General features: G+C 38.8%; 1 protein-coding gene across 1 annotated transcript in view; it reads left to right on the top strand.

Moving 5' to 3' along the window:
• Positions 1-16,987, top strand: part of FBN1 (fibrillin 1) — a 261,970-nt gene that overhangs the window by 137,277 nt on the left and 107,706 nt on the right. The window contains exons 11-17 of the mRNA XM_043921055.1: positions 3,890-4,069; positions 4,676-4,816; positions 6,836-6,955; positions 10,236-10,361; positions 12,196-12,318; positions 15,438-15,560; positions 16,616-16,768. Of these exons, the coding sequence (XP_043776990.1) occupies positions 3,890-4,069; positions 4,676-4,816; positions 6,836-6,955; positions 10,236-10,361; positions 12,196-12,318; positions 15,438-15,560; positions 16,616-16,768 (966 nt within the window). The remainder of the gene's footprint in view (positions 1-3,889; positions 4,070-4,675; positions 4,817-6,835; positions 6,956-10,235; positions 10,362-12,195; positions 12,319-15,437; positions 15,561-16,615; positions 16,769-16,987) is intronic.

The following is a 16,987-nucleotide window of genomic DNA, read 5'->3' as shown; positions in this document are numbered from 1 at the left end:
GCAGAAAAGTCTCCAAATCTGATCCCAGTTCATCTTTTAATTCTTGTTCTTCGTAGTAGCTTTATTTTCTAATTAAATTATATAATTCAGCTTTCCTTGAACCCAGCCTGTGCATTTCTAAACTCAAGCATCCTTTCTTCTCAAACTTCTCCTCAGTTCAGGTCCTTACTCCCCACTCCTCACCCCTACCACCTCTACCTGTTATATGCCCTCTTGTTGGTTAAGTTCTCACTCAGATACGACCTAATCCATGCACATCCCAAGATAGCCACAGCGGGAAGTGCTACCTTCTAGCTCAGTGCTCTAGGTTTGTACCGTTGCTATGATACAGATACCATCTGCTCAGCTTTGGGCCCATATGTATTCCTGTATTGCTTTTTTGCTAGCTGATAAATTTCATTCGGGGGTCTCAGTCTTCATTACAGTGCCACATTCCTTCTGCTTTTTTAACACTGCACCAGTACTTGGGAAAAACTTGCTGATGGGAGGCATTCGGTTAGTGTACAACTTATTAGGTGACATCTTTCCCACCAGTTGTAAGTAAAAACTGGGGTTATAGTTTCTTCTCAGTCTGGTTCCTGAAAGTGTGTTTCAATCGGGAAATTTTAGGAGAGAAAGTCAATATGAGGATGGATGAATGCAGAGTTAATGAAATACTTCAGAGTGTGCTATTCACAGACTATGAATGCCCCATGATCATGGATTATAGACCTGCTCACAGATGTTATTTTTAAATTTCTGTTTATTATTGAGAATTATATAGATGGATTAAAAAGCAAGAAAGTCTTTTCAATATATTTTAACATACAGCAAGCTATATATTGCCATATATTTTGACTGTCTACAGCCTAAAAATACAATGCTCCCTCCTTAGTTCATTAGGGGAATCATATAGTAGGTCACTGTTTAGAAGCACATGACTTTCTACCAAGACATACAGCATGGATATCCGGAGAGTTGCTTTTTAAATATATATGTTAACTTAGGAATCAGCAGCATTGATGTGAATTCTTTCCTGTCTTGATCAGGCTTTGAACAGGAGGAGGAGGACTAGAGTAGGCATATGTGCCTGAAGACTTACTTCAGGGCACGTGGAGCAGAAGGCCTGGTTCCCCTGTATGATTTTCCAGGGAGCTGCTCTCCCAGGGGTGCCACTGAGAGTTGTGCAACCCCAAGACAGGCTCAGAGTAGAGCAAATGGATAGAGCAAACTCGTCTTCAGGTAGATGTGTGTGTTTGCTCTTTGTTCAAATGTTCCATACCAATACCACAGAGCTCTAGGCTCTAGGTTCTTAATTAATGAAGAATGATAACATAGGAAGGATTATTTCAGATTGGTCAGCTTTTCACTTTAAAAAAAATTATCAGTTTCATCTTCAAGTTAAATAGAGATGGAAAAGCTGGACATCATTTGAACAAAATTAGCCCCATGTTGCTGATTCTGAAATGTAAAGGGGCTCAATGGAAAGTTCCTAAACTAAAGTAGGTAAAAGTATAGAACCCAGACTGATATATTTTCATGGAGAGGTTAAGATGAATTTAATGGCATGCTTGGGCTTCCCTGGTGCCTCAGTGGTAAAGAATCTGCCTGTAATTCTGGAGATCCAGGTTCAGTCCCTGGATAGGGAAGATCCCCTGGAGAAGGGAATGGCAACCCACTCCAGTATTCTTGCCTGGAGAATTCCCATGGACAGAAGAACCTGGCAGGCTATAGTCCATGGGGTCACAAAGAGTTGGACATGACTGAGCTACTGACACACTCTAAAATAATATAACTACTTAATTAGCAGAAATGCTGATAAGCTATCCAACGTCTTTTATAGGAATCCTAAAAGACCTTTAAAAAAGAAGATTGATTGGTGCTTGGAAGCTAAGTACAATTGCAATTCAACTAAATCTATCATAGTTAATAAATTTCTCTTGTGTGCAATTTTCCAGGTAAGGCTGAGAGTAGGAATTAATTGTGAGTTAGATATGATCCTTGGTTAGAATGCTGCACAGTCGTAGTGGTAGCCAGGAAATGATGGATGTGGCACATCCAGGTGATAATTCTATAAGAAAGATCACTGTGATTTGAAAACAGGGATTATAGCATTCTGATTCAGGGAGGCATAAAACAACATATAAATCCTTTCCAAATACAGTCAGGCATTACTGAATCTCTGTGGGTTAAAATTCCAGATCAATAATGCAGTAATAGAATTATCTGAAAACATAACTTAATCTGAGTTGGAAATGTCAGATATGATTGAGAAAGTTTCAGCAATGGATCAGAAAATAACAACAAAGTACATGGTAGCTAGGTATGTTTAGCCAAATGTTAATGGACAGTATGTCCAATGAGGTTGAAATATGCATACATTTCAGTAAGACATATTACTGTGTCATTGAATAAGTCAGATTTTAGTCCACAAGGAAAATAAAAATACTAGCCTAATTTCTATTAATGGATGAAGGTAGCATGGAAAGTATCTATGGGAGAATTCCTGTGTGACAAAGGTAATAAAATCATCAACATTCTGGAAAGAGAGAAAAAGAAAATTTAAAAATCATGTAGTTTGCCTTTTGAAGAGAACTATGACAAAATCCGGCTATTTGTAGGAAACATGAAAGTGGATAGTTAAGTAAATACCCTTCTTGAAACTTGAATACTGCTTTAAAATACCAATTTGGAAGTCTCCCTCCCCATTCCCCCTACCCCTGAAATGTGCCACAAGTCTAAACATGATTTATTCTAATAAAGATCTGGCATTGTGGAAAGTAGGAATCAGTCTGTATGTGCAGTCATAGGGAAAACAGTGATCATCACCCTTGGTGCTCCTTCTGCCCTGTGGGCTGTTTCTTCTCTGTCAGTTTTTTTGTCTTTTACAAATAGGTATTCTTCAGGCTCTGTCTCCTTACTCCCTTCTCTTCACTTACCACACCTTCCTCATGGGAACTCACCCATCCCCATGACTTTAAACACCACCTGTCCACTGATAACCCCCAAACTTATCAGCAGCCCTGACTTCTTCTCTAGGCCTCAAACTCTCTTATAAAAGTGCTATGTGACATCTCCACGTGGATGTCTGATGTCTCAGAATTCATCTGTTCAGCCTTTGACTTCTATTCACTAAATCTGCTTCCATCACAGTTTTTCCCATCTCAGCAGACGGCACCAACATCAACATTGTTTCTCAAGTGGAAAACTACAACTCACTCCTGATTTCCTGTTCTCCTCAGCTATGAATTTCCTATGATTTCCTATTCCCTTATTTACTGACATTTACTCCTTCCCTGAGCACAATCCATCTATCTTAACTCTAAATATGCTTCAAATGTGGTTACTTCTCTCCGGTTCCATCATTAGCTCCCTGGTCCAGCCATCCTCGTCTTGCCCTTGGTCTTCTGCAGCAGCCTTGTCTCTCTCTGGTACATTCTCCAGATGCCAATGAGAATCATCTTCTGAAAATGTTCATCTGATCATGCCTCATCCCCGCTAAAGACCACCAGCAGCCTTCCAATGTACATCAAATAAATCATGTGTTCTTTAGAGCCCTGTGGGAGCCATGGGTGGGAAGACTGGGTGGAGATCGTGGCATCTTATTCTGTTCTGCCTTGAGGTCAATTTTGACATAGCTAAAGACTTCTTAGGTTTTAGGAGGGGTATGTGGTACTACCATGGGAAGTTTTTCTTTTTTTTTTTTTTGGTTTTGAATTATTGTTTCTGCGTGATTGCTGCTCTAGGTATTAGGGATGGGAATGAAGTCTGTTGGCTTTTTGCCTTTTCTTCAGTCGACCTATGTCATTTGTGGATCAGTTTTATTCAGAATTCCTTTAAACAGTCAGGGTGATTCCCATGGGCCTGTGACATATGTTGCAGCTCAGCTATTGTGTTGTGTTTTTTCCAGAGGATTTCAACAAGTTGTGCTCCGTCCCTATGGTAGTTCCCGAGAGGCCAGGATATCCTCCTCCACCCCTTGGCCCCGTTCCTCCCGTTCACCCTGTCCCTCCTGGCTTTCCTGCTGGGCCTCAAATCATGATCCCTCGACCACCAGTGGAGTATCCGTATCCATCGCGGGAACCACCAAGTAAGAATTCAAAAAGTCATCAGTTACTTTTCTTGCATTAATCAGATTAATTTTGTTGTGGTTATTTATGCTGCTTAAGTCATTAAGTTTAGAATTCTTAAATATTTCATTTACACAGTCTCATGTATAAATTTCTCAACTGGCCTATTGCCTAGAGGAAAATGAACAGTTTCATATTCTCCAGAAATTAGCATCCTTTTGTTATTGATATTGTGGGAGAGATTTAAATCTGATTCATAGAGGGGAGGTGTAAAATTACACTTTGGGTTATATATCATGCAAAGCAATTTTGCAAGTAGTTAGACATTAAGAACTTTTCCTGCCAACTGGTGGCTTGAACATGAGGCAGAGAGAGGGGGAGGGAGAAGCGGGCAGAGGAGCAGGCTACTGCTGGGCTGCAATACCTGGCCACACGTGCCGGGATGCACAGGTACTCTCTGTAGGCAGGAATGGAAGCACTCTCTGTTGGTACCAGATAAACTTTGCCCAATGAGTGTCCTCCTTCCTTTAAGGTTCAGCATCTTCCCTGTTACTATGGAATTCAGTGCTGATGAAAGATGCTCTAATTTTAAATAATTTTAATGGGGTCTCATGCTGTTCTTTTAGGGGTGCTACCAGTCAACGTCACTGATTACTGCCAGCTCTTTCGCTATCTCTGCCAAAATGGACGTTGCATCCCAACCCCCGGGAGCTACCGGTGTGAGTGCAACAAAGGATTCCAGCTGGACCTCCGTGGGGAGTGCATTGGTACGTGGTGAACCACTGCGCTGGCACCGAGAGGCTGCTGCAGCTCTGCTTCACGACTGGATAGGTTTTCCATGGCTGCTGGAACAGATTGCCTCAAAGTTTGTGGCTTTAAAGCAGCACAGATTTATTATCTTATATTTCTATAGGTTAGAAGTCCGACATAGTTCTTACTGGGCTGAAATCAAGGTGTCAGCAGGGCTGTGTTCCTTACGGAGGCTCTTGGAGAGAATCCATGTCTCTGCCTTTTCCAGCATCTAGAGGCTGTCTGTTTCCTTGGCTGAAGGGCTGTTTCTTCATCTTCAAAGCCAGCAGTGTAGCTTCTTCAAATTTCTCTCTAACTCTCTGGTTCTCTCTTCTAATACTCTCCTTCATGTTTAAGAATCTTTGTGATTACACTGGACCCAGCTGTATATTGGGCTTCCCTGGTGGCTTAGTTGGTAAAGAATCCACCTGCAATGTGGGAGACCTGGGTTTGATTCCTGGGTTGGAAAGATCCCCTGGAGAAGGACATGGCAACCCACTCCAGTATTATTTCCTGGAGAATCCTCATGGACAGAGGAACCTGGTAGGCTATGGACAATGGGGTCACAAAGAGTCAGACACAACTGAGTGACTAAGCACAGCCCAGCCCAGCCCAGCTATGTATTTCAGGAGGAGTGGATATTCTACCAACTAGTAGCTTAGCTTAACTCCCCTTGCCGTGTAGCATATTCACAGGTTCTGGGGATTAGGACATGAACATGTCTGTGGGGGCATTATTATGCCTACTATTGTTTGTTGTTGTTTAGTTGCTAAGTCGAGTCTGACTCTTGCGACACCATGGACTGTAGCCCACAAGTCTACTCTGTCCATGGGATTCCCCAGGCAAGAACACTGGAGTGGGTTGCCATTTCCTTCTTTAGCCGATCTTCCTGACCCACAGATCAAAGCCAGTCTCCTGTATCGACCAGCAGATTCTTTACCACTGAGCCACCAGGAAAATCCTATGCCTACTATAGTGGCTTTTAACTTTCATTGTAAAATAAATTCAAGGCATTGCTGGTAACTCTAACTGAAGACATCGTTTTGAAGCCTGACCGTTAAAACAGAGCATTAAAAATACCCCCAAATTATGAAACTTTGTGTATGTTACTAATTTGAATGAATAACTCACCAATTCTGTCCAGTTAGTCGTTAAAGACTGAAGCAAGGAACTTTAAGTTGTTGACAAGGCAGTCAAGTTAGTGAAGGAAGGAAATCTGACACAAGAATAAAATGTTTTTGAAAGCCCCTTCGAGTAGCCCATTAGGAGAGAGTGCTTCAATCCTTAGAGGTCCTCCAGAGCTAGGTGGGAGAGGGGACATCTAGCTCAGGGTTGAGATCAGACCAGCATCTGCCACAAGAAGCTTGTGACTTCAGACAAGTGGGTTGTCTTCCATAAGCCTTAGCTTCCTCATCTTTGCAGAGGAATAAAAGCCAGTTTACCTGTAAGTATACCAGTAGCTCCAAATGACTATAAAACTAGTGAGAGCCTGTCTGGGAGCAAGGTGACGGTGGTGGCATCCCCAGTGGTGGGCGAGACGTGTCCTTTAAACTGTGATAGCTTCATGGTTTGTTGTAATACTGTTAAAGCAACTCAGAAAGGAATGCTTAGATATGGTTGGGCCTTCTTTTTATTGAAATAGTGAGTTTCAAGAGACACTCGGAATCCTGCCCAGAAGCCGCTTCTGAAGTGTTAGTCTGTTTGATTCCCTTAGACCAGACCCAGGGAAGAGAAAATGTTTATTAGCTTGGAGTGTTGAGTTGCTACTATTTGGCATTTTACTCTGAAGAATGACACCAGAAAAATAATACACTTTAACTGCTTGACCCAACTAGTCTTCAAGTGGCTGGTGGCACTGTTATTGTAGTGGGAAAAAAAAGGAAACTTTCATTACGCTATTTATTTCTTGAAAGTGTTTTAACATGTAAAGGAAACCAACAAAATGATTTTGGAGTTATGGCCATCTAACTTCTACTAAAATATACCGTGCTTTGCAGATGTTGATGAATGTGAGAAGAACCCTTGTGCTGGTGGCGAGTGTATTAATACGCAGGGCTCTTACACCTGTCAGTGCCGACCTGGTTATCAGAGTACACTCACGCGGACAGAGTGCCGAGGTACGTTCACTCTGAGCTTGGCATGGGGGACGTGTATGCTAAGTAAGGAGTTTTCTTTGGAGGAATTCCATGGAGCTTAAATAACCCTTGCTTGGAGAGACTAAGATACTCCCATTGCTTTTTGCACTTAATTCCACATATTGTTACTCTGAATTATGTTACCATCATAATTTTATGTTACATCATAATTTTATGTTATCATAAAATCTGGCAAACTTTCCAGTTTTAAAAGATGCTTCTGTGCCTATGGGAATATCTTCATTTTACCAACCCCCCCCCCTTTTTTTCTGCCTTGTCACTATTGTCTCTTATATTTTAATCAGAAAACTAGGGAATAGAGTTGTCCTTTGTTGACAGAGAAGCAGAGGAGACTTTCAGGTGAAATTTTCTGCAATTAGTTGCTGAATGGAAAGGCCTGAAGGATAAGTGCCTGTAAGTTCTTGCTGCTGATTCGTGTGGTCAGCAGTAGCATCGGCTAGGGGCAGGTTGGACATGCAGCAACTAAAGCCCCACTTGAGACCTGCTGAATCCAAATCAGCATTTTAACACGATCTTCCAGGGATCCTTATGTGTGTTGAAGTTGGAGAAGCCCTGCTGTAAAGTTTCCTCATAAGAATTTGCCTTCAGTTTTGTTTAGTAGTTGACTTATTAATCCACCCAAAAGTCATCTTAGATGACTTTGATGTACTGAGTTTCTTTTTTATTTTTTTTTTTAATGTTTTATTTTGTATTGTAGTGTAGCCAATTAACGATGTGACAGTTTCAGGTGAATAGTGCAGGGATTCAGCCATACATATACATGTATCCATTCTCCCCCAAACTCCTCTCCCATCCAGTCTGCCACATAACATTGAGCAGAGTTCCCTGTGCTATACAGTAGGTCCTTGTTGGTTATCCATTTTAAATATAGCAACGTTATACTGAGTTTCTGAGATAGAAATAATTAACATGTGCTTCCCACTTCAGGGGCCTCAAATATCTATATCTCTATAAATTTGGTGCAGAATGATCTATTATCATTGACCAAGTAAAGGCAGATAAAAGCAAGAAAATTCTCTGTTGAAATTAAATGCAGGGAAATATAGGGAAGTTTGTATTGCTTTAAAAATTTGTCAGCCGTTAATGAGTTAATTTTATTTGCCTCTTTTAGCATAAGTTCTTTATATGCGTTGAAGACATATAAGTGTTTTTATTTTTTATTAGTGACTGTTTTCAAAATCTTTGAATTTGGTTCTGACTTAGAGATTTCTTGCCATCAGTGTATCTTGGTACACTACTTATAAATGGCAATTTTGAGCAGAAAAACCTGGAGTATAACATTTGAATCTGTTAATATTTCTATTAATGGTCTACTTACTGAATTACAAGTATAATTTGAATTTTTTTTTTATAGTTTGAATTTTTAACTGAGCTTAGGTCCTTCTTTATGACTTTTGTTTAAAATAATCAGTGCATACACACAGTATACTAGGCATTTTTCAATAGTGGAAAATAAACTGAAACCAATGTTTCAGAAGACAGCACTGTTAAATAAACAAATAGAAGACGTTATTGAAAGCACTGTTCTAGGGCAGGAACCAGCGGGTGTAGGTGCATCAGTCCGAGACTTAATTTATTAGAGACTGAACATTACCTAAAAGCCTCAAGTACTGTGTTCTTTAAGAGCTAGTGCTAAGTTTATCTCAAATGCGAGAAGCTGTTAACATGCTCACATTTGGAGATAGATGAAAACGGTCACAGAATGGTCAGAAAGACTGTATACTCAGCTGAGAAGGAGGACAGGAGGAACTGAACAGAAGGGGACAGAAGAAACATACAGAAGAGACTTTGAATGGCAAGCTTTTCATTTATTTTTGTAAGGCAGTGGAGCCCCGATGGCATTTTCAAATTAGTGAGGAGAGGAAAAGCTAAACTCTTTATCCTGTTTATTTTATCCTTGGGCCTCCATAGATTATAGAATCCTTAAAAAAAAAAAAAAAAAAGATAAAATCTTTAAAAAAAAAGTGTGCTGAAGAATATGTGGCTTTTTACTTTTTTTTTTTAGAGTATGGAGCGAGTCAGATTTTAGTAAGGATTAAGAAATAAATGAGAGAGAAAACGATTGTAGGTTGTTGGCACAAAGATCAGACAGAAGGAAAGCCCAGACTGCCTCAGCTAGTCCAATGATTCGTGTGGAAACCGCTGCTGGATCTGCCCAGAAAGAGAGTGCGTCTGAGGGTCAACCACAAGACACCGTGCAGACATGGGGTAGACAGTCAGAATAACCAGTATGCCATGAGTGCACATTCTTGTCGCCCAGAGGACCTTTAGAGCACTTATACCCAGGGACACGTGGCCTCCACTCTGCGTGGAGAGGGCTGCTCCCCTCCAGCCCTGCTCAGCGCCCTGGCCTCTGTCTCCTGGGGAATAAGCCCTGGCATCGGTTATGTGCTCGGTAGACAGGATGGTTTGTGTTCATCCCCTTTGATGTTCATCCAGGCATGTAGCCTGGAAACTGAGGGGAATAGATAATCCAGGGTACCTTGTTGTCCACTTTAGGTTAATTATTAATCTTTAAATGCAGGATCAGATGCAGGTTGTTTGAATTATTGTCATTTTTAACACTTTCGTATCCTGCTCTGTTATTTAATTTGGCATAATTTTTAAACACAAAAGAAAAAAAAGGGAAAATATCCCCGAAGTACCAATATTTTGTTTGGTAGACAGAATACTCATAAAGTTATAAAAGAGACTAGGAATTTATAAACAAAACTGTATTTGGACCAGAATTGCCATAAGGAAGGTAGACATTTCAGAGCCAAATGATTGATAGTTTTCAGATGGAATTAAGTTTTTTAGCTGTGTTTTTTTAAAATGGCATTTCTGTTTAATTATTCTGATACAGCTGTCATCAGATTTGCTTTTTTGATCATGTCTTAAAAGACATTGGCCAAAGCTCACTGTAAATAATGATATATTCTGGCTCATTAAATTAGCTAGGAAATGATACAGAAGAACCTATTTTGTTTACAGAATTGAGATATAGGGAGTCTTATTAGAAATTAGAGTTAGATTGAATGCTGTTATGTCAGCATCTTTTCTTTCATGTGTCTTTCAAACTTTTATTAGTAATCCTAATTACATTTCATATTGTTTAATTCTGAATTTATGTTGAAGGATATTATTTAGTAACTAAAACCCAAGACTAAGATCATGAGTTTGGAGATGGTGAGAAGGAGCAGTAAAATAATTTTAAATCCCCTAAATAAAGCTATTTCTTTCTTTTTAACTCCACTTTTAGACATTGATGAATGTTTACAGAATGGCCGTATCTGTAATAATGGACGTTGCATCAACACAGATGGCAGTTTCCATTGTGTGTGTAATGCAGGATTTCACGTCACACGAGATGGGAAGAACTGTGAAGGTAATATAATATAATAATAATGTTATTTGGCTTTTTCCGTTGCAGTTTCATACCAAAAATCTTTAACAAGACCAGGTAAATACTTAGTAAAAGGTTCAAGTGTCAAATATATATTCACTTGTGGTTATCTAGGAGGAAGCCTAACTTTTCAGTAGTATTAATTCCTTTAATTCATTTTTGTGTGAGTCAAGTAACATTTTAAATATAGGAGCAGAGCTTGCTTTTCAAAGATTCCTAATGATGAAACTTCTATAGCATAAATCATTACTTATGAATTTTAAACAGTCAGAATTTGTACATTAAAAAAAATAGAACACACCTAATATCATGCATTTTTCAGTCACTTAAAAGTCTGTTCTTTAAAATATCTGTGTAGTAATGAAATATTACTAATGAGTATCTGAAAATGTAAAATTTGAGAGAAATACTGACGATTGAGAGTCAGCCTTCATATTGCCTGTTGAATTAATCACCTCACTTTGAACTGGGCTTTTTCATTTTGTCTTTTCCTCTGCCTATTTTTTCTGAAATTGAGAATATGACAATTACTGATGAGTTTCTACTTCTTAGACCTTTAGCAAAAAATGAAGAATGCTCCTTATCATCTTTCCCAATGTCTTTGGGAAAGACCCCAAGAATCTATTCATACATTAAAAGAATTTCAAAATTGTTCTTAGAAACATTTTTGGCAGAATATTATCTCAGTGATTCAATTCAAAGACTTAATGCCAAAATTCTCAGTTGGGATAGAATCTTGTTTAAAAAAGAAAAAATCATAAATTACTTTGGTCTGACTAAAGCCTGTAAGTGAAAACACACTGTGTCTAGAAGAGCAAGTGCCTCCTAAGAGCTGCAATGTTAAATAAAACAGCATATTGGTGAATTTCAAGAAATATCCCTATGATCAAGGGATCCTAAGGGTTAGCTGTCATGGCTATGCTCTATAGCTGTCTTGCATTTTAAAAATACTTTTTTCCTACCCCGGTTAAAATTCAAACTACAAGCAGTTCTCTGGTTTCTCCTTTTCAAAGAATCAGAAAGTAGCCTAAATACATTTCAAATTACATCATTCTTAATTTTGATTTTGTTTTTATTTTAGGTATATTAGAAGTTATATGAATCTGTAAATATATATACTGGGTTGGCCAAAGAGTTTGTTCAGTTTTTCTATAAGGTAGATTTTTTGGCCAACCCAATATTTATATGAAAATATATATTTATATGAAATTTCATAGATATGTAATTCTATACGAATGTAATATATATACATATGTGTATACATATACACATACATATATATTCATAATCTGTATATGTTTGTGTATACATATATATGTATATATGCATTCTTTTTAAGTTGTTTCAGTCATGTCCGACTTTTTGCGACTTTATGGACTAGTCCACCAGGCTTCTCTGTCCGTGGGATTCTCTAGGCAAGAATCCTGGCATGGGTTGCCATGCTCTCCTCCAGGAGATCTTCGCAACCCAGGGATAGAACCTGCATCTTTTATGTCTTCTGCATTGGGAAGCAGGTTCTTTACCACTAGCACCACCCAGGAAGTCCATTTGTGTGTGTGTGTGTGTGTGTGTGTGTGTATACGTCCTATAATTTAGCCCTATAGTTTGCAAGCACAGGTCAAAAATTGAGAACTTAAAATACATATTTCATATGCCACTCTTCTCTTTGTATGCTATAATATGGATGAACATTAACCTTAGACAATAATAACAAGTAGAGAAATGTGAAGAAATAAAATTATATTGATCCAGATTGGCTTCCTTTGTAAGCTTACTTATCTGGTCATTAAGAAACTACATCTTCTATATTTTTCAGATATGGATGAATGCAGCATAAGGAATATGTGCCTTAATGGAATGTGTATCAATGAAGATGGCAGTTTCAAATGTATTTGCAAACCTGGATTTCAGCTGGCATCAGATGGGCGTTATTGTAAAGGTTTGTGCTATGAAACTCTCAGTCATATTCTTCACCTGTTTTTTCTCCTCTCTACATTGCTTAAAGCTACCACATTTCCCTATTAATTCTCCCCATTTATAGTACCCTTAGTTCTGGATTAGTAAACCTGACTGGAACTTCTTAAGTTAAGTCATCCAGAGAGCTACGGTTTATACTCAGAAGGCTGTTTTATTTCAGAAAGGGTGTTTTGGTGTCTTCTCAAAAGAGCCTCAGGCTTCATAGCAAATGAATGAGAAGCTGAACTTTCATTTGGACTACCAACAGCTGTGAGCATCTTATTGCATAAACTGAGTTCCATCTCTTCCTTGTAGTTGAGGAATAATTGAAGTTGGCTTCTTGATGGCTGTCATTTGCCACCTCTTATATCTTCACTGAACAAAATTTTGTAGACAGTTACAACAATGATCTCTTAGTAAATGCCTAAAGATATCTTAAGAAACACAATTTATTTAAACTTTATCAAGTCACATTAAGCAAAAAGGGAAAATAGGATTAAACAGAAGAAATGAACCAGGAACCATTGTTTAGTTCTGTAACTTTTGGAATAATCTTTTAGCTCCAGGTAGTGAAGCAAAGTGAACATTTTTATTTGTGCTGTTGAACATTGAGGTCCTGAGCAAAGTCATCAGGGATAAGTTTGTGCCTAGTGTCTCTTGCCTAATGTAGTCAAGGATGAGTAACTATTGCATGTGTGTCCAAGATCTGAGTTGGAACCAGACTCTCAAGGAACCTCATACTCAGAACAGGTCCAGGAAATCTGCTAAAATACGGCATGCATTCAAAGCCTTCTGCTCGTAGCTTCAGATGTATAAGTGTAGAGTGTCAAGCGGTTCAAGATCAAGAAGGCAGGAGAAAGTTGTATGGTGCTCCTCTGAGTGCCCCTGCTGGGCAGCTTTGGTAAAGATGTTCTGGTAGAAAGCCCTGTGTTTATTAAGTCTTCTGCATGATGTGTATTTTCTCTAGGCTTAAAAGAGCTTCTAGCCCTTGGTTGTTTACCTACATTCTCCATGACCTTCACATCAGTGGCTCTTAACATTGTGCAAATCTGCCTTCACAGCAAGAGAAGCTTTTTTCTTTTTTTTTAAATTAGAAGTAGGAAATTGGTTTCTGTACTTTTGGGCTATGTGTCGGGAGGAGCTTATAGTCAGGAAGACAAGATTAACACATGGAAATATTAAGACAGCATACAACAAAGCTCCAGATTGTTAGATTAAGTGCTGTGCAAGTGAGAGAGAAAGGGGAAAGGAAAGATTGCTGGAATATTTGGAACTAGGCTTCCAAACAAAATAACACAAGGAAATGTGAAAGCCCCTTTGTGAACAGACCTTTTTTGAGAACACACACTCCTCTTACCTTGGAGCTTGCTAAGATTCCCTTTCGATGCCTACAGGCTGCCAGTGACCCAGGCCATAGCCTCTTCAAGGGGGCCAATAGATGATGCTGATATAACTGTTTTAGAGCGCATTATGACCTCATAGGTGAAACTAGGTTTTGCAAGTGTTTGCCATCAGTGAACTAGTGTCTTATCGATAAACGGATTATTCCATTCATTTGAAACTGCCTGATGATTAAAAGTTCTGCTCTGACTTTACCATTCTAGCTTAAGAAACAGAGCTAGAAAGAGAAAGGAAGAATGCTTCCTATTCTTCCCTATGCCTTCTTTATTTTGATATATAGAGTAAATGGAATGCATATACTGTAATAAGAATAAAGGAAGAAAAAGGAAAGAAATTTCTTGTATGCTGTATTTCTTTTCCATAATTTCTCTCTTGATATCACGAAATAAGATTTTCTCTGAGTGCTAAGAACTTGGTTCTGATACCCCAAAGATGTGACTGTTCAAAGCTGAATGAACAATGCTAATTTAATCTCTACAGTTAACTAATCTGATGACCAGCCTGGCCTCCCTTGATCACTCTCTGAAGGTTGAGGCCGCTCACTTTGAGCAATGCTCTCTGGATCTCTGTTCCATCTCTGTCCCCAGTAAAAAGCCTTTGTATTACTTTTCAGGCTGTAGTCACTACTGTTTTACTGTAGATCTCAATTTGAACAAAAAAGTGACCTGAATAACTGAACCAATTTGAGTTCGTGTATTTAAATATAACTGCTGTTTTAAAATACAATCTGTACATGGAATCTTGGACCATCTGAATGTATTTTGTGCCAAATAACACAAGCTGAGTAAAATGCAGAGGTGTTTCAGTCTCAATTTGCCTTTTTAAGGTCAGAAGAAAGGAAATATTCACATATACTAGTTGTATATTATAAAAGGAGTTGTTATAAAATGACTTGTTTCTAAGTGTTATATGTTTTCCAAAACAGAATTTTGGTATCATTTCTACTTCCCCATATTGAGGGGGAAAATCTCTGCTATTATTAGTATGTGCCCAATAAAGTCTTTTACCAGGCCTCCCTAATATACACATATGATACTGTAAAATATTTGTAATATGTAAGAGATATTTTTCTTTGTTGGGTTCCATTTGCTTACACTGCTGTTGTTGGCTTGGAACGGTCATCAAAATCATCTATATTCATTTTCTGTTCCTTTCTTATGGTGTTGCATCTAAGCTTTAGTTCTGTGTCTCCTCATGCCATTCTAATTGTCCCAGAGATTTAAGGCGTGAGTTAAGGCGTGAGTGATAACTGGAATGGACACCAGTCTGAGTATTGGATGCCAAAGGGAGAAGCTTCCTGCCCAGGTCAAAGATGCAGTTTATTTTCAAGCTAGATTTCTGACAGTCCTGGAAGAATTGCCATGTGAAACGTTACACAAGACTTTTGTCTTTTAGCTGTCACTTTCCTTCTTCTTCCAATTCTGTTTTTGCTTTATGGTTCTTACTTTGGATTTTAAAAAAAATCTCAGGAGAATGTTACTGAAATAGCTTTATATGGAAAAGAAATAAACTCAGACAGTTTATCTCTCAGTTTTCATTCCCCTTTCCTCAAAGGAAAATGAAATGCATCTCATTGAGCTTTTCTTGTTGATGCTGCACATTATTGTAAATCTTCTCCATTTTCAAGTCTTAGACTTGTAAGCACATTATGGTTTTAGATGAAGTGACTTCATTTTTAATAAGTGCTTCTCCCCACCACAGATATTAATGAGTGTGAAACACCTGGGATCTGCATGAATGGGCGTTGTGTCAACACTGATGGTTCCTACCGATGTGAATGCTTCCCTGGACTGGCCGTGGGTCTGGATGGACGTGTGTGTGTTGGTAAGATTACAGCCATAACTAAATGTACAATAGAGATTTGCCCTCTGTCAGTAAAATCAACCAATAACAAATGTACTCTACTGCAGCAGGTATGATACAATTAATAACAGTGGGCAACAGACCAACAGGGTCAGTTTTTTTCTTGTATAAAGTGAATATTAATTCAAGGGATAGAAAGATGAGCTGAGATAAATGAAAACCAAAGGATTCCACACCTCTCCTTCTTCCTTGTCCTAGTTGTCCTCAGTTTTCTCCAGTCCTCCTTTGTTGATAATGGTCTTTGAATTGACTATATGTCCCTAATTATCTCCCAATGAACATTTCATTTTCATCTAAGGAACTGAATGTCCAAAGGGAGGTAGAGAATTCAAAGGAGGATATGGATGATCAAGAAACTCATATGATAATAGTTTTTTGGTGGCTTTATAAGAAGTTTCAGATTTATTAATAAATAGATACAAATTTTATCCAAATTATTCTTAAGAAAGGGGATTTTTCCCAGTCCCCTTTGAACTGGGAAAAGATTGGTCATAGCTGGAAATCCCCTCCTGGTGGTAAAGATGACACTCCTTAGTTAGACCAATATCTAAGATTTACATAATTTTACAGATTAAACATCCTCCTTTTTGAAAGTACATCTAATTCAGATACTCAGTAATTGTGTAATTATGTTGGGGTGGGCTGTATTTCTAATAAAATCTTGTTTGTCATATGGTGAGATTGAATGATCATCCATCATTCATTCATCATTTATTAACTGCCTTCTCTGTACAAGCCTGGGGAAGAAAACAATGACTGAGGTATAATCCTAGCCCCTTAAGAATCTCACAGTGGCTAAACCATACTAGTCCCTAGAAAACTGAAAGAGTCTAGTAATTGGTTTCCAATGCTTGGAAGCTGAAGAATTTGTTTTGTTTTCTATTGAGGCCTAATACCAGAGGCATTCTCTGTAAGAACAGTGACAATGGCTAAATAAAGCCAGCTTCAACTTTAACCTGGGGGGTTCCTGTCTGTTGGAAATGATAGTGTGATGACAGATGCTTCTTCCTGCTCAGACACACACATGCGGAGCACATGCTATGGTGGATACAAAAGAGGCCAGTGTGTGAAACCCTTGTTTGGTGCTGTTACCAAGTCTGAATGCTGCTGTGCCAGCACCGAGTATGCTTTCGGGGAACCTTGCCAACCATGTCCTTCACAGAATTCAGGTATGTTGTATCATGGGGATGCCCTCCTACTGCCAGCCTTCTGCCCCCATCTTCAGTCTTTGCAGTTATGGAAGTCACGGGGAAAGATTACATGATACTCTACAGGTACCTCACATACCTTGCAGGGGTCTTGAAAAGGGCTGGTCAGGCTTTGATCACACATTACCCACCAACTCAGCTATCATCCGGATTAGGCTGCACATTTATGCTTCCCATCTG

Source organism: Cervus elaphus, chromosome 12, assembly GCF_910594005.1.
Source record: "Cervus elaphus chromosome 12, mCerEla1.1, whole genome shotgun sequence".
In the NCBI taxonomy this organism is placed as follows: domain Eukaryota; kingdom Metazoa; phylum Chordata; class Mammalia; order Artiodactyla; family Cervidae; genus Cervus; species Cervus elaphus.
This window is presented reverse-complemented; position numbering and strand designations above follow the sequence as displayed.